Consider the following 24,282-nt stretch of genomic DNA (forward strand, 5'->3'; position numbering starts at 1 on the left):
CATCAAGTGTGTTCAAACCTCCCCCACATTGTTCCTTTGAGGCTTTATGCATTGGACACTTGCAGGTGTGCCTGTGAATGTGATTCAAAGCCAACATTTGACCCCACAGACCTCACAATGAGTCTTGGAGACCCACATAGGTATTGGCCCACCTCACTGAAGCACAGCACAGGTCCTCGTGGTCTGGTGTATTGGGAGAATAACTTGAGGAATTTCTTGGCACAATTGTTGATACTTCCCCCCATGCTGTACTGTAGCTCTGCTGCAGATGTATGGAGGGTTTCGGCTTTATCTGCTAAAAGCTTTCCCTGATGAATTATGTACATTGTAACCTCCATACACAATTATTTACTGACACTGTTATGACTTTAGAGCAAAAGTTTGTTCTCCTAAATATATTGTAACAGTGCATTGTTTCACCATGTGTATGCAATAACATTGAAACTTGCTTGTATGCTCTGCTTGAATTCATTCATCCTTTCCAATTAATTTGACATGCATGTAGGCAGCTGAGGGAGGTCCCGTGGTTCCGTCCATATGGAATTCCGCCACGTGGTCTTGAATATTTTTCTCATAGGAGGTTTACAAAGAGCCTCGAGTGGGTACAGCATATCTGTCTGTTTGACATAGTAGGAATGAATCAGTTTGAACTGAGCAAACAAAGGAGACAGCATCCAGTTCTCTTTGGCAGCCTTTCATTACCCGACCTAATGTGCATCTATCATTCCAGAGATTTTTAGTTTACTTTGTCTTAAACTAGCTTTATCACCAAGTCAAAACTTTGCAAAGGAAAACTACTTCAAAGTAGACATTTATTTTAGTTTAGTTTTTAATGCTGAGACCCACCATCAAGCCTGGGAAATGGTAGATGCTGAATCCCTCCACCTAAAGACAAACAGTTCCAACAAGATTTCCCCAACTCAAGACTATACTGATAACCCTAATTTATTTTCAAGACATTCTGACAATCTATTTTAGAGGCTGGGACTGTACAATACACTTTTTTTTGGGATGGGGGGCGGGAGTTGGAGTAAGTTGTATTTGATTTTACCATTTCGTGGACACAGAGTGCTTCGCAAGCCTCTCAGCATTTATAAACCCCCAACAAGACAAAAAGAAAATGTGCCAAATCAGCTGTTTTTCCTATCATTGAAATACTGAGTTTTACAATTTTGTTTTTCTTTCCTTCTCTGTGTAAAAATAATCATTTATAACTTTCTTCTGAGCCCTTTACTGCTTGAAAACTTGCAACATACCTTTCAAGCTTGGTGTTGAAATAAGGACTATAATGTGTTGATGGTTTGATCTTTCATAGTCAGCCATGCATGGTATCTAGGCCTCTAGTGTTGTAGGAGGAATTTCTCGCACCATTGATTTACGGGTTAACTGAAGCACATACTGTCAACTCCGGAGGATTCTTTTCTGAGGGAAAAATGTGGTCACAAGTGTGCAATAATAATTGATTTGAACTGATTCAATGCAATACTATTATAGTTTGATTATATAAAAAATATGAAATATTAAGCTTCTGCTTCTTGGTTGGTAGCAGGCAGTCTGGTGTGTTCTTCAACAGTCTTCCTCTGGTCTTCTTCCTTTATCTTCAACCTTGTTCAGTTGGAGACTTTTAAAGGTTTTAACCTGTGTAATCATATTTTTGTTATATTACACATTTATACCTTGAGCTCATAACAAGACTCAGATCATGTGTTATCATGGTCCCCTCAGACAATTGTTTTTCTGGATTCGCAATAAACTTCAGAAAATGGGCCCCTTTCTCCTTATGCCTAATGTCTAGGGTCCCTATATTGACTTAAGGACTTTATGTATTCGTGTGTCGCCATTACAAATTGTAGATTATGTTTTGGACCAATCATTACAAATTTCATATCAGTATGGATACTAGTAGAAAAAAGGTACAAAGTCTACATTGAGATGGCACACACATTCACCTATTATTAATAACCATAAACCTCTGACTGACTAAACTCCTTTTGTCTTTCCACAGTGGTGGGACAGAAGTATCCTGGAACTATCTGATATATTTGATGCTAAAGCTTTGCGTTCATTCCAAGTCTTACAAAATCAATTCAATCTTCCTGGAGTGTTGTTCCTTTTCCATTTACGTCTCTGTTCTGCTATGCACGCCAATGGGCTCCCTTGGGGAACAGAACTATGTACTCAACCATCACATAAACTGTTGGATATAAGGGGGAAGACAAAAGGGTTTGGTTTCAGCAATTTATTTACTAATTCTGAGGTCACCATACAAAGACCTTTGGAGAAAAGACCTAAATATTGCAGATGAGGTATGTTTGCATAATACATGTTATAATGTAAATATAGCTGCCAGAAATTCAAACCACCACATTATTCATCTGAAATTTTCTTCATGGAACCTATTCACTTCTTGTAGATGCTTTCAGATGAAAATTGAATGTTACTCTCTGCTCCGGAAGAACAGAAGGTTAATTTATGCATACATTGTAGGAATGGCCAGGTAACCTGGTTTAGGTGGAAGGTTTCTGACACTCTTTCTGTCATTCTCCATAGGTTATTTTTTGCTTCTCCCCATTTTCCCACACAACGGCAATGGAAGTACTGATTTTGGATATTATTAATATGGAACTCTCCATGAATACATGGCACTTTGTGAAAGATCATTAGGCTACGGATTATGTCAGTCAAACTTATCCAAAACCTCACTAACTGGAAGATTACCCTCTAGCATATATTACCAACTCCTTCCTTCTTAGTTTTTTTCTCTCAATTTTCTTTTTTTAGTTATTTCTTTCAGATATTGTAATTATATGAATTGATATTTGAAGGGATGGGGGGGGGGGGTGGTGGGGTGGCAGGGACAGCAAGAGGGAATTTTGGAAAAACAACATTTTGGCATATGCAGTTACTTTTGTTACACAATTGTACTGTATTACTGTTTTGATTTTGAGTTGACATTATTATGTGCCAATGAATTATGTCAATTCTTCTAGGTACACTTGCACAAAGTCAGGGATTTTGTAGGCATATAGTCAGGTGTATGATTAAACAATCATACCAAACAGGTGCTAATGATCATCATTTCAATATGTAGGTTGAAAGACAATCATTAACTGAAACAGAAACAGCTGTCTAGGAGGAATAAAACTGGGTGAGGAACAGCCAAACTCAGCTAACAAGGTGAGGTTGCTGATGACAGTCAAAAGTCATACACCATGGCAAGACTGAGCACAGCAACAAGACACAAGGTAGTTATACTGCATCAGCAAGGTCTCTCCCAGGCAGAAATTTCAAGGCAGACAGGTGTTTCCAGATGGGCTGGGCTGTCCAAGCTCTTTTGAAGAAGCACAAAGAAACGGGCAACGTTGAGGACCATGGTCGGCCAAGGAAACTTTCGGCAGCAGATGAAAGGAGTCCTGGAAGTGATGGTATGGCCCCCACAGAGCCCTGATCTCAACATCATTGAGTCTGTCTGTGATTACATGAAGAGAGAGAAGCAACTGAGGCTGCCTATATCCATAGAGGAACTGTGGTTAGTTCTCCAAGATGTTTGGGCCAACCTACCTGCCGAGTTCCTTCAAAAACTGTGTGCAAGTGAACCTAGAAGTGAATGCATCACTTGAGTTTTGAGATCATTCCTGTATTTCAGAGTTTCTTTGCTAAGTGCTTTGCAAAGAGACTTTGCTGAGTGGTCCAGATTAATAGAACGATTACAGTGGTGCTAATTAACATGCTTTTCCTAACAAGGAAAAAAGCAAAGAAGTGTATCATAACCCTTTTTGTAGAATTAAATGAGATTTCATTTTGTAGCATTGGGTGTTGATTTTTGATATTTTAAAGGGATGGTAAATGTAATGAAGTGTTAAAGTTTTATGAATATGTTCCACACAAGTGTGTCTGCAACAGTTTTCAGTTTTCTCGGTATGTGATTTTAGTTTAGAGTTTCACAGGACACCAAAATGTTTTGCAGGAGCAATCTCTACAGGGACTCATCTCTTCAGTGGCACTGTATTTGTTGCTGCTGACAACTGACAGTTCTTGCAAGTGACAAATTCTGTGCTTGCGTCATGCTTTTCATTTTCAGGCTTGGCCAGGCAGGACTGACAAGTGTCTGTGTAAAGCGCAGCAGAAGCTGTATGACCTGTCCACTTCCGAAACAAACTGGTAGTGTTGTATGTTTGTCTTGTAACATTGTTCAACTGGCAGGGCATCAGGAAATAGACTCACCAGGCAGAGGAATATTGTACATGTATTATTTACAGGTAGTGCTGCAATCAAACCAAACAAAATCCTAGATCTTTTTCGCACCTACCTTCAATCCTTCTCTGTCCCAGTCCACTCATAGGCACTTACAAACAAGACAAACTGATCCAACAAATAGTCCAAATAGAATTCGATACTCAAGTTCAAGTTCATATCTAAATTACACAGTTCAGAATGTTTAGAAAAAATGTTCATGCCTGCCAGATGGCAGTTGATTATCTCTCTAATCAACTATTAGCTGAAGTGAGTCTGTCCATTTAGAGGTGTATCTTTAGCAAAGTAGATGTCCACATTCAAGCAAAAAGAATCAAATAGATCTAATTTTAATATTTTAATTGTAGAGGTTAGCAAACATATAAAACAAACATATTTCAACTAAATGGCCATCCTCAGCATTTCTCCGCACACACATGTAGGGATATGGTAAATGGAAAGGCAATTATTATATACAGTGACAGTGAAGCAATAGAAACAAATTAAAACCCAAATACTAAATTCACTAAGAGTCCCTCTCTTAACACAAATACTAACACAATACAGTGAAACACATTTACACTTGCTTGCATTGGCAGTGGAGTTTATTTACCTTACCAGAAGCCAATCAGTGAAGAGGTTACTGAGTTTGCCTCACCTTGGCCAATCAATGCTTTACCAGACTTCTCTGTTTCTCATTGATCAATGTCCTCGTTATGGGACATTTATTTATTGTGTGTTTAGTAGCGATAATGTCTCCTACGACCAAGTAATACAAATGACTTCACTGGCAAAGAGCGTAAATGCCTAAATCCACTTTCAGAATCAAAATCAGAAGTGATTTTTTCACAGCAGACATAGTGAAGCTTTGGTGCATAATACATTATAATACTTCATATTTAAAGATACATTTGATATTATTTTGATACTACTGTTTTTTGTTTGTACTTAATTACATGTCCCTACCGTTAGCCACCCCTTTACCCCTTTTTGATCTCGGAATTGCTAGAATGTTACCTTTTCCTTCTGTGTTATTTCTACCTCTGGTAACACAGTTTCTGATAAAGAAGTGACTGTACTTCATTAACCTAGATATTACTGTAGATGTCTGAGTCTCTTTTCTTTTCATTTAGAGATTAAGGTAGAGGTAGAGGGTTAGTTGCCCATTTTGTGGATCAGGAATCCAGTGTTGTGGTTGTGACAGCAGGTCAAATCTGAGGTCTGTCTGGATAGCTTTCATCTGTTTACAAGAAAGATCCATCAACATTTGTTCCCTTTTAGAAATGAAGAGAGTTTTTGCATTTCTTTTCAGATTTTTACAGGTTTGGATGACAAGATATCTCATAACCCAGCCAGCAGTGCTTGTTTTGCACTTTACAAATCTGTCCTTCAAAGTATGACACCCATGAGAAATAATGCACCAGTCAGACTTTGGATTCATAAAACTTTTATAGCACATATTGTTTATCCCTGTGCCTGTTTGAGTCTAAGAGCAAGCAATAAATCTGTGCTGTAATGTGTAGATTTCCAATAGTTATATGAGAACCAATGATACAAGAAATTTTGTCATATGTGGTTTTTCCATAAATAGTCAGTAGACATCCCAGAGCATGTGAACAAAGAATATTTAGATTTCTCCATCACATTTCTCCATTTCACTTTTCATACCAGTAAAATATATTTTATTTTAAAGAATAAGAATGCTAATTTCGACTTTCTTCAACAATGTAAGTTGGCTTCGTTTTACTTTTGCAATGAGGACATACCGTGCTTTTAGTTGCAAAGCTGAACAAAGAACAAGAACATGCTGTTTTGGATTGTTGGTGAACTGACAAAAAACACAGCAGTCAGCACAACACATATGCACATGCTTCCTGGCACGTGCCCCTTCTGATTCATACACAAACCACACAGACGCAGGCAAACAAACAACTGAGAACAGACACTGCAACAATCATTCCAGCTAAACAATAAAGTGGGGCTGCTGGAAGAGCAGGAAGCCAGAGAGTTGTGGTTGTAAAAGCTATAACACTGAGGTCATTCAAGAAGCAATTACAGGAGATGTTTCCCCTGGGGCTAACATTGTACTGGCAAAGGACAAGCACTGATGGGCCAAACAACCTCTCTTGCTCCTCAAATGTCTCATCACATTATGCACTTCATCAACACCGGACCAGAACCTTATTTGACCAGGCTGTTTGAACATTTCACATTTATTTATTTATTTATTTATTTATTTATAATTGTATTTTTATGACCAATGTTCCTTGGTAAAATTATAAATTGTGGATAGTGCATTAGGAAACTGAATTAAATGGTGTTCTTGGGTGTTGCTGGGGAAGCAAATGACCACTAGAAGATGTAGTAGATGACCACCACTGGATCACTGGACCACTGAACTTTATACTGTGGGCATAAATGACAACATGCTTTTTGCAACTATAAGAGGGTGTTTTAGTTCCCTATGTTTGAAGACATTTTAATGTGCTGGCTTTTCTTGCAATGGTTCCAGGATTCCAGCCACAACATAAGAAGCAGTGGCAGTGGTAGTGGAAAACGCATGGCCCAGATGGACATCTGGAGTGTGGCTGGCTCACCTGCAGTGTCAAAGCTGTCCCAATGCTCACCTGGTCTGGCTTTATAATGCTGACAGTGTGATAGATGAACACTTGTGTGATCAACTTGAACAGTGTCATCACCTGCCACAGGATCTTTGGCTGTAGATTCTTGTGTTGCCCCCAGCATTCCCCAAGCCCTTGTTTAACCACAGATGCGGACTGTATCATCAGAGGTTGTCAGCCATAGCATGTTACTGATGTATAAAAATTCTCCTTGCCATTGTGTATTTGAGTCAATGATGTTTTGTTTTGTCATTAATTTAAAAATGTGAACAGAGTTGTGGCTGGTTTTTATGTCAGTTTTAAGATTATATATGTAAAATAAATAATCTGACAAAAAATATAAATGCAAGCATGCATACATACAAGTAAAACAAAACATAATGCAGTATGCTATAAAGTGAAGCATATTACAGAACAACTTAAAACAACTTTATTCCTGGGTCATTAAGATGATACATATTTATTTGCAGGCGTGCATTTGTTCTGTGGTCAGGGTTTAAATATTGACTTAATAAAATGTGGTGGCTGCAGTCATCACTCCTTTGGGCCCTCGTTTGTTTAGCTCTGTTCTAACAACCAAGATTAAAATCAGGTTCACTGAGGCAAGGGGTAATGTTGCCCTCTGGGTAAAAATCAGGCAGGAGGCAGCTGGGGGATTCAGTCTGAGAAACTGACCAAAACAGTCTTTCGATAATACCAGCATTATAAAGAAAATACCAAGAGTCGACTACAATTAACAAACTAACTATACACAAAAAAAGGTCCCCTGTTTTTATTTAAACATGGTATCGAATTAGCCAATCTGCAGTAGTGAATGTGCTATTATATCTTAATGGGTTTGGAGGACTTTTCAATTCACAATGGGTTGCCAGTCTTGGGCAGCCAAGCGCTAGTTAAAATTGGCTATTTTTCAGGGGTTTGGAAAACACTAGTGATGTTGGCAACTCCAAAGACTTTTCTGGCCTCTATGAAGTTTAGAAATGTTGTCACTTTGTGGGGAAGTCAATGCATCACAACACTACACCCACACGCTGCCTTGCAGGAGAAATCAGAGCAGGACTGGATAGTAAATGTAGCCCTTCTGCATCACAGTACAAAGCTCCAGCTGTGTGTCTAATTGCGCCAAGTTTACAGGGATAAAGTTTCCAAAAACAAATTATCATCACTCCTCTGGCTACTATCATTAAGAAAAAATAATCTGCAAAGGTCATAAACTCCTTGCTGATGCACACTTTGACAGAGGGTAGTGTTCAGTGCACATTGCTCAACAAACTGGCTTGTGTTCCACCATCACATTCAATTAAGCCGATTTAAATATTAATCCTTGGGGTGAATTTATTATTAATATAGATTTGTATTTATGCATTCATTTCTAATTTGCTGTGGTCAGTGCAACTGTAACTGCCTCCACATGATCGGTAATGCATTTCAGTTATGATTAAACACTTTCCTTAACTCAAAATTGCAATTCATTTACTTCTGGGTCATGATCAATTTAGAGCTGATGAGTTATTGTTGACAGATTCAAAATGTATCCAAATAAATTGCTCTTCTGAGCTTGTAGAGCCAAATACTACACTTAAGTATGTTGCATATCCTTTATTTGCCACAAGTTAATCAACACAATTTGTCAGCATGAACAAGACAATTGTTTAAGCATAAGTATGTATTTTAAATGTCACAAACACGAGTAGCTCTTCAAGCGATCAGAAGTCATACAAATGTCTAATTGTGCAAATAAAGTGCAATGAAGAATTGATACTGTGGAGAAGCAGAAAGTCATATTAAATTGTGGAGCTCCAGGTTTACATTACAGCGAACAAAAAGCTGGAATCACCTTCAGGCTTCTGCCGCGATTGGTCACAGTTCAGAGATTAGAGTAGGAATCTATCTGAGTAGCTCTGCAAAAGGAGAAACTGCATGTGTTCCTGAGTTAAAGGAAATGGACAAGCAACGCAGTGTTGGTGTGGGGATGGTGTTGAGTTTTCCCTTCTCCCCGGCCCCCGCACTTTGGCACATTACAGCAGCAGTTTGCTCCAGTGATGACGTAAATGACCCACATTGACTGACCCCTGCGGGAAACCTGTAAAACATTAGACAGCATGAATACGAACTTTTTTTTCTCCTTTTTTTTATGAGGTCTACAGATGCTTGAATTTACACTTGGGGGGCAGTCTGGCTGAAACCAGTCACCTGGATAAGAGTCAGATCCATCAGGCCACAGTTTGTTCTGGCTTTGAGAGACCAATTTAGGTGCAGGCCTCACCAGAAACATAGCAAAGGAAAACTAAGGAAAAGAAAAACTATTGTGAAAGGGAGAAATGTGGAATTTAGCAATTTAATGGGGAAATGAACAGCCAAAGAAAGGTTGCTTAGTTTCAAATCCCTTGTTACATTAAGCTTTAAAAGGCTTAAAATCTCAATAAATGCAAAAAATAAATATATAATTAATTACCAATCAAACACATGTACAATGCATTTATTTACACAAACCAACACACAAACAAATACATACATGGATAAAATGTATAATGCCTTAGAGCAAGTATTCAATATTGGTGGTTACATAAGAAAATCTTTGAACCATTTAAAAGGTTGGAACATTTGCACTAGATTGCTCTATGCTGAAAACATTACTTATTCCTTTCAATAAATAATTGATTTAATTTTTCTTCCCTGGTGAACAGTACACACTCAATATAAATGGTAAAATTCACCACTTCTGAGCACATTATGATATCCAAGTAGCATAAGAAATACAACCAAAGTGCACCGAATGATTTTCCAAAAGGGCAACATAAGAAAATGGTTGTAAATACATTTTTAAAGGACAATCAATGTCAAAGAATCAATTTGTTTATAGAATTTTAGACACAGGATGCACATTTAATATGCATTTTATATAAACCCTTTGTAAAAGTTTACAAAATAAATTGTGACCAGATATATTTTAGAAATGACTACAATCAGCTTCTTATTTTGAAGTAGCACCTCATACATTCTGACAGTTATCATATATAATGTACAAGTTTATGGCTTCTCACTCTTGCAAATTTCCTTTGTGATAACAGAGTCATAAAATAATGGTCTGTTCCTGTCTTCTTTTTTTCACCGTATACATTACACATGTTTCTATTTCTTTTACAAGGCTAATGCCAACGACATAACTAGATTTTGGGTTGACTGACTCCTGTGTCTTATTACCTCTAAATGTAATGTCCATTTTTTTTATTTTTTCTTGGGGGGGGGGGATGGTTTCCCTTTATTTCCATGTATTTTCTTAAAGTACTGTTTCTAGGAAAGAACATTTGCATTTTAGCCCACAGCGCTTTCAGCTACAGGTGCTTATGTGCCAGCCTCACCAAGAGGAGCCAAATGTTAAATCACCGGATGTGAGGGGTTTAAAAGGAGACTGCCCCCTCCCCCACATATGGAAAGACAAAAGTTTGGTTAAGCTCAACCAAAATAATTGAATAAAGGTACTGGCTCAGAAAGGGAGAAACCTAATCACAGTAGTTAACGTCTGTGTTTTGACTTGAATTGTCTTCAGCAGTTGCTTCTATGTAGAGGAAAAAGTAATTGACTCCACAGGAAGTTCCCCCCGTATGACTGTGCTGGTATGCAAAAATTAACACTATCCTTTAGTTAAGGTTTTAAATAATATTTTTATTTTATTTATAATAATTAATAATAATATGTTGTCAGTGCACTGTTTCTTAAGAAATACACATTTTCTTGCATAATTTTGCCTGTTCATTCATTTTCATTTAATCTCTTAAGTACCAATGCCCTTTTAGTAAATGTTTTTCTGGTGAAAAGTGTCTCTGTAGTCTGTAAAATCTGTAGTCATATCATGGACATGGAAATGCAGTTAATCCCATTATGATGGCATTATGATTTCATTACTGAATGAAAGAAAGAAAGAATAAAGTAGGAAAGAATGAAACGGAACATTTGCTTGAGTAGAATTGCCATTACCATTAATATTGATATAACATTTATAGAAAGAGGGACACTTAAGTGGAGTGGCATGGTGGCACAGTGGTTAGCACTGCTACCTCACCGCTCCAGGCATCTAGGGTTTGAGTCTTGGCTAAGGGGCCTGTCTGTGTGGAGTTTGCATGTTCTCCCTGTGTCAGCGTGGGTTTTCTCTAGGCACTCTGGTATCCTCCAACTGTCCAAAGACATGTGGGTTAGGGTGATTGGTCATTCTAATTTGCTGTGTGTGTTGCCCAGCAATGGACTTGTATTCCTGCCATGTGCCCTATGCATGCTGGGATCAGCTCCAGCTTCCCTGCAACCCTCACCAGGATAAGTGGTTTCTAAAATGGATGGGATGCTTATTACATGTTAAAATGGTTTTATGTCATTATATACAATTAGTTAAAATAACATTTGTACGTTTTTTGTAGAATTTAAAAATGGAGTTACTAACATTTTCTGACTACTATAATTAATTGCATGTCAATAGATTTGTAGTACGTTATACAGAATCTCTAAGCTGAAGTATTATTCAATGTTTTGTGGCGGTGCTGCTATCAAGCTGTCTACGATGAAGGATTCAGCGACCTTATCGACTCTTTCAACAAACAGCACTTGATAGTGATTTGAACAGGAAGAGACAGTGGTTTATAACTTTCTGAATGTATGGTATGTAATTTAGTGTAATTTGAGTTCCAGCTGATAAAGATCTTAATTGCATCAGTTTCAAAGCCCATCTTCCCTCGATTATGTAGACTACTGTTTAACTTGCAGCTCTGGAGTTTTTACTTTTTAGTCATTTCAAATTCACATTTCATATGCCTTTGTTTTGTTGCCAGATGCTGCTGTATCTCATTAAGTAGACTCTACACTCTCTGTTCTGTTCAGTAGCAGTTCATTGGAGAGAAACTCTCTCTTAAAAAAAGACAAGCGAATTTGAATATTCTAATCACCTTGTGTACGCCAAAAAGAGAGCAGAAATATTCGACTTATCATTAAAATGTCAAAAAAGATACATTCATATTTGGTATTTCCTCTGAGAGTGTAAAAATACTGTCTTGAACCCATTAGGCCTGGAGTCAACAAGATTTTGGATTGCAGCCTGAGCTAGACCTTGCCATAGTTGTTTGAATCTCTACTTGAACTCGGTCACATTAGTGGGAAATTGGAATGTTATTCTTTTCAATCAAGTTGTGCCCATGTGTGTTCTATAGGGGTCATGTCCAGGTTATGAGGCACTTTTTTTTTTGCGCCCAGGCATTTGGGAAGCTGAACAAACTAATCCATAAAGCTGCTACTGTAGCTAAAGTTTCCCCCCTTCTTCGTCTCTCTCTTGATTCAGTGTTTTTACACTTTTCTGCATTAGCACTAATCTTGAAAAGATTTCCATCTAGAGGTAAAAAGGTGATATTACACTGGTTCCAGCATACAATTTCTCTATACCCTGGTATTGGTCAGTGGAGAATTGGACATGGTTGATGAGACTCCGGAAATACTGAAGTCCACCCAAAAACTGTTATGTTGTTCCCCCACACCTTTTTTCTCTTAGGACACAGGTCTAGCGCAAAACTCTCCTGAACACAGTGTTTTAAAAGATCGAAATGTTACTGTATTAGAAAGGATGTATAACAAAAATACTTGTGTTGAAAAAAAAAAGTGTGCATCACCTCCATTATTAAGTTCCCAGGAGATGGTGTGTGTGGAAGGGGTGTAGGTGTGGGAGCTAGTAATAAAACGCAACTCCTTTGTCTGGGTCCTCAGGCTGGAAAATATTTTTAATATGAGTGTCCACAACGGTCTGACTATGATGACTCTTTTTGATGGAATCTTGCCTAACACAATCAAGTGTAGATGGGAATTACTGTAGTTTTGTTTTGCTAGTTCTTATATTGGCTTTAAAACCAAGGAAGCTGAAAGTGAACTGGAAATACTGTTTATTATGGCAACACCATTGAAGTGTTTTGATGGTGAACATGGCCCCTGAAATCAGTTTTGTTTCATAGCTCACAGCAATGAGTGGAAATGTTGAACATAAAGCAAATACACAGAGTGCTAACAAGGTAACTTTTCAGCCTTTTATTTACACAACAGATAAGCTAGCTTTTAAAACCATGAGTGTTTACCTTCCCCTCTCACTGCCCTCTTAGCATGGCCATTAGCCATGAAACACCACTGACTCCAATTAACATTGACACCAGTTATGCAAAAAGAAAAACTTGATCCTCCAAAAATATATTTCAGTTTTGTTTTTCATCAAGACACAAAACTGACTTTATTTCCCACAATTGGTTCATGGAATAAAGAGAAAAGTCAAAAAGTGAACAAATGCACCCAGACATTATTTGTGATCACAGTACACTGCTGACCTTTTTCTATTTTGACTGTTAGTCTTCTATCTATCTATCTATCTATCTATCTATCTATCTATCTATATTGGGTCGCTTCCAGTTTTAAAGGGGTAGCACAGTCATGGGGGCACAGCAGGTCAGGTGCTTCCCACCTGTAAAATTAACCACCCCTGGGGTCTAAATGGACTTTATATATACAACTTAAGATTTGCCTATGATAGTCATCTTTGCAAAAACACTGTGTAGCATCAAATTCAAATATGCAAGTGAGAAAACTGGACTCGCTGCTCTCTTATGGCTCTGAAACATGGTTAATGCACAATGCACAAACATGAGCTGTAAACAACATGTCACACCTGCAATGTTTAACATGTAATCTTCCCATCTTTTGTGTGGTCGTTTTCTAGGTCTCTTGTCATCTCTTGGGATCTATTTGATAGCTTCCTTTGTCAATTTTTAGAACATAAAATCATAAGAAAGTTTACAAATGAGAGGAGGCCATTTGACCCATCATACTTGTTTGGTGTCCATTAATAACTAAGTGATCCAAGGATACTATCCAGTCTATTTTTAAATGTTCCCAAATTTTCAGCTTCAACCACATCGCTGGGTAGTTTATTCCAGATTGCGACTACTCTCTGTGTGAAGAAGTGTCTCCTGTTTTCCGTCTTGAATGCCTTGAAGCCCAATTTCCATTTTTGTCCCCGGGTGCGTGTGTCCCTGCTGATCTGGAAAACCTCCTCTGGTTTGATGTGGTCGATGCCTTTCATGATTTTGAAGACTTGAATGAAGTCCCCATGTAGTCTCCTCTGTTCCAGGGTGAAAAGGTTCAGTTCCTTCAGTCTCTCCGAGTAGGACATTCCCTTCAGACCTGGAATAAGTCTGGTTGCTCTCCTCTGAACTGCCTCTAGAGCAGCGATATCTTTCTTGAAGTGTGGAGCCCAGTACTGTCCACAGTATCCAGATGAGCTCTAACAAGTGCATTGTACAGTCTGAACATTACTGCCCTTGTTTTAAATTCTACACTTTTGACAATATACCCTAGCATCCTGTTTGCCTTTTTTATTGCTTCCCCACATTGCTTGGATGGAGAAAGTGAGGAGTCCACATAGACTCCTAGATCTTTCTCATGCGATACTTCATCTAGTTCTATTCCTCCCATAGTGTAATTATAGTGGACATTTTTGTTACCTGCATGTATTACTTTGCACTTGTCCACATTGAATTTCATCTGCCAGGTGTCGGCCCACAACTGAATATTATCTAAGTCCCTTTGAATAACTTGTGCTGCCAAGATGGTATCTGCTGAGCCACCTATTTTAGTATCATCTGCAAATTTGACAAGTTTGCTAACTATCCCAGAGTCCAGATCATTAATATAGATTAGAAAAAGCAAAGGCCCTAGTACTGATCTATGTGGAACTCCACTAACAACCTCACTCCAGTTAGAAGTAACTCCTCTAATCGACACCCTCTGTTTCCTATACATCAACCAGTTCATAATCCATCTACTTACATTACCCTGAATGCCTACAGCTTCCAATTTAAGGATCAGTCTTTGGTGTGGAACCTTATCAAAAGCTTTTTGAAAATCTAAGTATATCATATCATATGCTTTCACATGGTCTACAGCTGCAGTTGCTTATTCAAAAAATTCAATTAAATTAGTAAGACATGATCTGCCTCGTATAAACCCATGCTGACTATCTCCAAGAATATGGTTTTCATTAAGATGCTCCTCTATTTTCTGTCATTTTTTCCAACATTTTACAAGTAATACAGGTGAGACTGATTGGTCTATAATTTCTTGGCTCAGTTTTGTCCCCGTTCTTGTGGATTGGTATGACATTTGCCATCTTCCAGTCAGCTGGCATATCCCCTGTTTTAAGTGTCATTTGGATACTTTTGATAATTTTTTCTTCCAATATGTCCAGCCCATTTGCCATTTAAACATATTTCTTTCCAATTTAATTCCAATATAATCATGTGACTATACAGTACATTTAATTTCCCAGGAATTATGTAGGTAAAGGTAGGGTGACCATATGTAAACTTTTTTTTTTGATTGAGGTAATTTAGGCCAGGCTGTTCATATTATACTACTATTCAATTACTTCAGGTACCACAAATGTCCCTAGATGCATCCAAATATGATTTGAAAAGCCTTCAGGCTTAAATTAGCTTACACTTTCCCAAGAAAGATAGAACCAGATGGTCTGTTTAAGATATTTCCACTTGGGTACATTTTTTTTTTTTTTTTTTTTTTTTACTGAGGTGAAGGGCGGGTACTGCATTGCAACTTAGACAGTATTATTAATTTACTTAAATGTATAAAATAGACTTTTAAAAATAATGACAAAATAGCAAAGATTTTGTATTGGTATTTTTAAGCGTGAGGATTAACAAATATAATTTATTATATAATTTATATAATTCTGTGGTGCCTAACCAAGTGGATTTATAGACCAGTTGTAACTGATAATTTATGGAATTCTATATACGCTCATAAAAAGTCTTCTTAACTTCATGGTATGGAGCATTAGAGTGAGTTCGTTGTGACACCTTCCTAGATATTTCTAAATGTACAGTATATGCAAACCTTTGGAAATCATCCACAACAAATGTTGAGATTTCAAGGAAACCTTTCATGCATAATATTACCTTTTTTCAGTGGAACCCAGTGCTGTCTGACATTATATCCAGGGCTAATAAATCCCTTTCCAAAATCCACCTTCTTCTGCTGCAAGTGCATCTCTGGAATTATTGTCCAACCACAGCCTTCCTACTAGAACAAGAACAGCTGCTCTTTCTCTCTAGAGGATTTGAAAATTATAACTTTTTTTGGGGGGTGGGGGGGACTTTTTTATTTTTATTTGTTGACTGTTCACTTTAAAAATGGGACAGATCCTATGGGTGTTTTCTCATCTGTTTTAGAATACTTATAATTTATGTTTATGAGTTGTGTATGGAGTGATAAATAGGGTTGCGTCCAATAATTTAACCAATTCAACAGACCTTATCCGTTCGTTTTTCAAAATTGCAATGCCTTTCCTTAGAGTTCCCTATGTTCCTGTTGAAATGTACTGGGAGATGTGGATCTGTTGGAAAAAACTAATTTGTCTAGTCCTCTACCATGGTCACTCTATTGAGAACGCAAAGTATTGGTTGAGGAGGTTAAAAGTCTTGCGTACTGAAAGCACAGAATTTAATAAAAACACACATCAGAATATATTCATATTATACTTACATTGTTCTTCTTTATAAACAGAACAACTCTACCAATCTAGAGAAAATAAACAATAAAATAATTAATAACGCCATCTGGGTTTTCGAGTCACAGTCCGGCTGTGAAAAAAGTCTGCTTGTGTATGAATCTGTCTTCTGCAGTACAACTGTTTCATGAATAGCGCAGTAGGTAGAAGCACTAGTAAAAAGCATCTGATTACTAGAAATGTATCAGTAAATCAAGGCAGTTCATATAATGACGGATACAATAATTCTAGAGAGAAGGAAACATAGATTTACAATGAATGAATTAACCAGTGGATTTAACTTAGTTGACTGCATTACACAAATGGAAGCTTGTCACAATTTTTGTACATAAATGTGACACTTATAGTCTCATAACAGTAATACAGGAAAGACTAAGTTTCATCCATAGATAAAGCAAAAGAGTATTTTTATATAGCTTGGGAACAGGGAATTTTGAGGCTTTGATACATGATTTGGATTCTTCAACATTTAAAGACCACGGTAACGTAAAACATTTGTTTATCTGCATTTTTATTGTCGTTGTCCTTAAATGTGACTTCTGGTCTTTTAGGGTGATTTGCAAAATATTATGATCCAAAATGAAGTTCCTCCTGATTTGCTCACAATAAGTGAAAAAAGTGACAGGAGTCATACTGGCATGGAAAAGCAAAGTTTTTTATTTTTTTTCACTTAAATATTGTTAGGACAAGTAGTTTGATCTCCCTTGTAATTAGAAAAAAAGAGTACACAATCAATTCACAAACTTCAACTTCAGCTTTTTAAATCATTAATAGAACATAAGAACAAAGGAAAGTTTACAAACGAGAGGAGGCCATTCGACCCATCGTGCTCGTTTGGTGTCCTTTAATAACTGAGTGATTCTAGGATCCTATCCAGTCTATTTTTAAATGTTCCCAAATTTTCATCTTAAACCACATCGCTGGGTAGTTTATTCCAGATTGTGACTACTCTCTGTGTGAAGAAGTGTCTCCTGTTTCTGTTTTGAATGCCTTGAAGCCCAATTTCCATTTGTGTCCCCGGGTGCGTGTGTACCTGCTGATCTGGAAAACCTCCTCTGGTTTGATGTGGTCGATGCCTTTCATGATTTTGAAGACTTGAATGAAGTCCCCATGTAGTCTCCTCTGTTCCAGGGTGAAAAGGTTCAGTTCCCTCAGTCTCTCCGAGTAGGACATTCCCTTCAGACCTGGAATAAGTCAGGTTGCTCTCCTCTGAACTGCCTCTAGAGCAGCGATATCTTTCTTGAAGTGTGGAGCCCAGAACTGTACACAGTATCCAGATGAGCTCTAACTAGTGCATTGTACAGTCTGAACATCACTGCCCTTGTTCTCAATTCTATACTTTTGACAATATACCCTAACATTCTGTTTGCCTTTTTTATTGCTTCCCCACATTGCTTGGATGGAGAAAGTGAGGAGTCCACATAGACTCCTAGGTCTTTCTCACGCGATACTTCATCTAGTTCTGTTCCTCCCATAGTGTAATTATAGTGGACATTTTTGTTACCTGCTTGTAATACCTTGCACTTGTGTGAAGTGTGGAGCCCAGAACTGTACACAGTATCCAGATGAGGTCTAACTAGTATATTTGTACAGTCTTAACATTACTTCCCTTGTTTTATAAGGTGTTCTTAAAACTAAATTACATCTAATTGAGATTTGTATGAATAGAGGGAAATCAAGGTCACCAGTCAAATAATTTTTAAAATGGGTAATGCTTTGAAAGACATTAAATATTAAAATAAAGTGTATAGCTGGATCCTTTTGTATCACAGATACAGCACTGAAGATGGCCTTAATCATTATATTTTTTATCAAGAGAAACAACATGGCTACACTTCTGCCTTCTATCAGCTGATAATGAGACACTATGCATTTAGGCATATCTTTTATAGATTGCCCTAATCTCATTGCTGAGTCATTATGCCTTCGGTAGCTTGAAAAGGAGTTCTTTGGGTGCCCTCCTTTTCTGGGTAGAGCGAGAGGGAGTCGTTACACTGGGGTCACACTGAGGTGAGGTTATTGATGAGGCTTGCCTGAATCTTCAGCTGCTTGTTAACTTAAACAAAACAAATGTAATGAACAAGACTCTAAGATCCAATGGTGATGTTGTCCTGATGGCTATGACTTAGTATATTTCAAAACATAATACAAATCCCACCATATAATTCTGCTACTGTGTTTCAATAACTCCTGACGCTGGCCTGTAAAATTCCCACTGCGTGAAGGAAAAAAAAAATCAGGTTAATGTCCATGGGGATACATTTGTTCCTTCAAATTTGCATTACTTGTGACACAGTTTGGTCTCTATCTCCATGGTCTATATCAAGTGTGCTATATTGGTCTCACACAGTGTATTAGAATGTACAAGAGAGGACTTCTGTCCCACTGAGAAGTAAATACTATTGATTTACAGCTGTTCAACTGCACATCATAAAACATGGAGGATGGTGGCACTGCAAATAAATGTACTGTTTATTTCCTCCCCTGCAATCTGCTCCACTGTGGGAACCCTTATCTTGGTCCACTAGTTCGTTTATACCAGAAATCCTTGACCTCAGGAAAGGTTCACAGTTTAATGGACTGAATTCACAAACACCTACCGGTTGGTTCTTTACTTGGAAAACCAGACAATTAGTATCTGGGATAATTATCGTATGTGACAAGCGCTGTGACTGTAAGCATCATCCCCAGACAAGTGGAAAATAACTTTGCATTGCCTACAGGATATTTCACTGCCAGTTAATGAATGTGGTAAAGTTTATCAGCCTTTGTCAAACCCATAAAAGCATGATCGGTGGTATGCAAAACTGAATTGTACAATTGAATTATATGTTTGCACCATTGAACAAAACTGTAGATTATCATAATCAGCCTAAATGCGTGTTTTTTTTTTTTCTCCATGTTACTTGTTACAACACAGATAAATGTCAATGTTTCACAGACTTCTGAGATTAATCTTCCTCTTTTTGTTGATTTCTGCAGATGCTCTCCCAGTCTGAATGGGAACATAAAAGAGGCTCCAGGGGATCGCAGGTTAGTGAAAGAGACAAAGAAGAGACATGTCTTTTGCTCATTTTTAAAGTGCAAGACCACACTCTAACTAGACATGGGAACAAATCTTTGATTATTACCAGAGAACCTGAACCTTGCACAAGTGTTTTGAAGAGGAAGGCGGGATTTCTTTAAAATATATCTAAAGCCCAGAGGATAGCGTGTTCTAAGGGTTCCTACCTATTTTTAGATGCTAGAAAGCAAGATGTAAAAAACAGCTTTATAGGGGCTTCACATTCAAAATTGAATATGTTGTAGAATATTGTTACCATTGCACTTGTCATTTGATCTTAATGCAATGTAATACATATGAGAAACTGAGTATTAAATTCATATTTAGCTCATTGTTGTCTGCACATTTGTTTAAGTGTTGTACAGTCATGCTAGTCTTTATGCTTATTTCTCTTCAGCACATACTTTATTGTCTATTCAATGTTTAAACTGAAATGTCATCAACTGCAAGGTTAGATTTGTCATTGTACTGGAACATAAACACTTAATGTCTTCTGCTTGTACCAAGGCAAACTATCCAAAAGGGGCAAATCCAGAGAACAAAGAGATAACAGTCCAGGGGTCAATTGAATGTGCAAACAGACAAAACCAAGGAATCCAAGAGAGTAATCAAAGAGGCAAAAATACAGAAGTTAGAACACAGGTAAACTAGGAATATATTCAGCGGCCGTGGAGGTGCCTTGCTGTAACGAGAGTAGTTGTTCCTCAGCATCTTGTCCTGTTGCTGGGTGACTGAATACATCAGAAAAATGTTTCAGGAAGGTAGGTAGGTGTCTGGTGGCTTCTTCTTGACAAGTCCAGACAGCTGCAGCCCATTTGAGTGCTTTACCGGTAAGTAATGTGATAATAAAGGCAATCTTAGCTTCATCAGACTGGAAGGATGAGGGAAAATGGGCAAAGTACAAGGAGCATTGTAACAAAAAGCCCTCACAATGATCTGGAGAACCATCAAATTTGTCTGGAACAGCTAGTTGTACTGGTTCGACATGGTCCATGATTTAATCAATGGAGGCTGCTGGGTCCATGGTTTTGGTGAAGTTTTCTGTCACGATCTGAGCAGAGCACAGGGGACCCAAGCGCAGACTCACTAACAGAAGTGTACCAAACTATCCAAAAGGGGCAAATCCAGAGAACAAAGAGATAACAGTCCAGGGGTCAATTGAACATGCAAACAGACAAAACCAGGGAATCCAAGAGAGTAGTCAAAGGGGCAAAACACAGGTAAACTAGGAACATACGGCTCAGCGATGTCTATCCAGGATAAGGCAAAACTTCACAATTAGTGAAGGAGACAAGGGTAGATTTATACAGGGGCAGAGGGAGGCTAGAGAAATAGGTTGGGAGTGATGCACCAATGGGAGAGGAGAGAGAAGAAAGAAGTGCACATGGTGGTTTGGAATGTTGATAGGGTGAATGAGACGTGTCAGTATTCAGGTGAGGATGACCTCTGGAGGGGAGTCAGGGAATAGGAAGGAGAAGAAGTGAAGGGAGAAGTGAGAGGAGACGTGACACTTTCAGTTGTGTACATGTGGGTGAGTTTAGTGTTTAGAGAGTTATGGTGAAGTGCTGAAAAATGAGGAGGTATCTAATTTGCTATGATCCCCATCAGTTTGTGTTATAAAGAATAATTAAGATTTCCCTTTCCTTTCTGGCTTCCTGCCTGGCAAAAAACCTCCTGGGGCATAATAATCTCCCACGAGCTAATGCATTCAAATGTAAAAACTAATTTATACAGAACAGGAGTGCAAAACAAATCCTAATGGCAGGCTTGATAAATACTACTGTATTGCAAGGATTGTGCTTGTTTGTTTCTTAGAGTGTGTAGTACTGTGGGGTAGTGGAGCGCCCCAATCCTGTGAACCTGTCAAACCTATCTTTGTCAGAGCCCAAGCTTTTTCCCCATGGTTTCACAGCCAAATCAGCAATACAGTTTAATGAAATCTGGCTGGACTTAAGTCCTTCCACCCTGATTCATTTTTGCGAATAAAAAAAATAATATATATTTTCCCTGGCCCATTCGTCCCATTATGATGGCTCCAAAGGGCCTGGCTTTTTGTGCAGTTTTCTGGCTCAGAGTGACTGCCACGTTTCTACTCAGAACTGCTGTCTGCAAGGAAATTTATGCTGTGGCCTTTTAAAGTCCTTTAGGTACGATGAGAAATGTCCGGCATATATGTAAGCTGCTATGGTGGCTATTGTACTCTTGCTGAGAGAATAATAGCTGGTAATGGAAATAAAAAGCTTCATGGAATGTAGAGCACATAGTTTAAAAGAATATCTGTCTGTCATCAAGGAAAGGAATTGTGAGGTTTCACTTTTCTGTAACCCCTCAGGATGAAGGAGAATGAGCATTAAGCTTTCCTACAGATTGGAGATTGGTCCTGAAATAAAATACTGCTCTATGAGCTGATATAAAAAAATGTGTTTATTATTTTGTTATCAGATTCCCTTTATGGAACAGAAAGCTGCCCAAACTCAATTGCAGGGGTCTCAAACTCAATTACTAGAGGGTTACAAGTGTCTTCTGGCTGTTGTTCCAGTCAAACATATTAAATTGGTTTGATAAGCTGATTAATTTCATATTTAAAATATCTCTTAAGTACGAATGCACCTTGGGTCAAATAATGTTAAGCCATGAATGCAAAGATGCAGTTAAAATATGTCGTTATAAGCTCATTAAGATAATTAAGAACATTAAGGGCCTCAGCTGAAATGAAAACTGGGAGACACTGTAAACCCTACTGGATTTGAATTTGAGACCCCTGCTGCGGTGATTCTCAACACTTGGGAACTTGGTTTTCTTGTCGCATTTTGTAGTTGTCATTGTTGATGGAAATTGTGATGATAATGATGTGGTTCTTTTTGCAGAGCTTGTATTAACATATAAAATGGCACAATACCAACCACAAAATCAACAGTAACTGATACCTGGAGCTTGTGTGTCTTTGCAGGATCTGCCAAAGATGCTTAAGATTAAGTTGATATATTTACCAAAGGGGTAGAAGTGGTTTAGCAAAAGAAAAAAAAGAAGAAAATAATGATATGGTGCATTATGGAGTCTTCTCCTTTGACATACTTATTCAATTTGAATTATATCAGACCAAGTTATTATGTGGCCTTTATTTAGAGAGTACAGAGTTTTGTACCTGACTGTGGATTACTCATATTACCCATAGCTTTTTTCACCCACTTTCAAAAAATGGTCACTTTCCCTTCCTACAAGATGCATTGTGAATTAATGAAAAACCTTAATGGATAGTAGTGTACAGAGCAGAAATGGTTTATGAAAGAAACAAAAAAGTTTCTCTAAGTGACTAGAAGTTACAGTGTCTACATGGACAGGGAAAAGTAGTTTTTTCTTCTCACTCTGTTTGTCTAAGAAGGGATCACAGAACCTTAAGTATAACATGTCTTTGCATTTCACCCACTTATCTTTGCAGGAGTAATGTGTCTAATGTAGGTAGTGGGAGATTTTTTCTATTAAGAAAAGTACAGAAAATGCTCTTGCCATCTCCAATTCAGCCCAAACAGTTTCTCATTATGTTAAGACTCAGGCATTGCTCTTTGCCCTTACAGTTTCTTAGCAACAACTATTTTCAATTTAAATGCTTCCTGTGCTTGCCACCTACTCCATGTTTTGAGATCCTCTGTGTGCCATTTCAAGCTTTTTTTCCATCCAGGGAAAAGCATCTAGGGGTTTGCGCTGAGCCTACTGCTGGCTAGTTTGCTAATCATCTGGATTTTTTAGGGGAGGGAGAATTTTTGAATGCTTTCATCATAGGCTGCAGTAGCATCATCTCAGGGATGGAACAATTAAAGCAGGATTGACTTTTCAAACAATTTGGTGGATTTCTGTCAGAGCCACAATGATGAACCAGGGTTTTTTGTACAGACCAAAGCTCTTGCTCCCTGCAAATCACATGTGTTTTCCAAAACTGTTGTTTTCTTCTTCTCTATGTATAAAATCTTTTTTATTTCCATCTGGCTTTACCTGGCATTTAGAAATGTTCCTGTCCTTTGGTTATCCATATAGTTATTAATAAAACTGTGGTGTGAGTGAATTGTAACATTTTCCGTTCGTACTTTACCTTTTTCAGCACAGCTCATGTAACTCTTTTAACGCCTAGTCAGAAAACTGATGCGCTTGTACCTTTAGCTTGATTTGACTTCAGTTACACAATGTTTTAATTCCCAATAATTATATGATTTATATTGGGATGATACTTCATTTATGTATGTATTTATTGGTGTTGCATACTTAAATGTGTTTGTGCACAATGCTATAGTTATGAAGGAAATGATTGCCTTAAAAACCTGAAGATGCAAGATAAAGAGTTATACTTAGTACACCCAACACTGACACTTAAATACATTTTAGGTGTATGTGTTGTATTTTGTACTAATTGAAATGTCTAATGATTTTAGTACCTTATACATTAAAAAAAAAACAAATAGTGTGTGCATGCATGCGTGCGTGCCTGTGTGTTTGATTTGGTGTTATTACAAAATTGTAGTCTAAAGTATACAAGTAGTTTGTGCTGGGGAGATTAAACCAAATATGCACAGTCTGTTGTGCTCACATTAATTCAGAGCTGGCCCTAGCCTTTTGGGGGCCAGAGGTGAGATATGATTGTGGGGCCCCCCACCTTGCTGCAAAACATTTTAGTGGTGCACATCTTTATAAGGAGAATGTTTAGGTAAAACTAAAAGACACACAAACATTTATATAGTGCACATCAGAGAACATTTATTGCACTTTAACAT

At 37.8% G+C, this 24,282-nt stretch overlaps 1 protein-coding gene across 1 annotated transcript in view; it reads left to right on the top strand.

Annotated features, from left to right (window-relative positions):
* Positions 1–24,282, top strand: part of pde3a (phosphodiesterase 3A, cGMP-inhibited) — a 183,785-nt gene that overhangs the window by 60,497 nt on the left and 99,006 nt on the right. Inside the window, exon 2 of the mRNA XM_066705599.1 lies at positions 19,438–19,488. Within this exon, the coding sequence (XP_066561696.1) occupies positions 19,438–19,488 (51 nt within the window). The remainder of the gene's footprint in view (positions 1–19,437; positions 19,489–24,282) is intronic.

Source organism: Amia ocellicauda, chromosome 5 (assembly GCF_036373705.1).
Source record: "Amia ocellicauda isolate fAmiCal2 chromosome 5, fAmiCal2.hap1, whole genome shotgun sequence".
Lineage (NCBI taxonomy): Eukaryota > Metazoa > Chordata > Actinopteri > Amiiformes > Amiidae > Amia > Amia ocellicauda.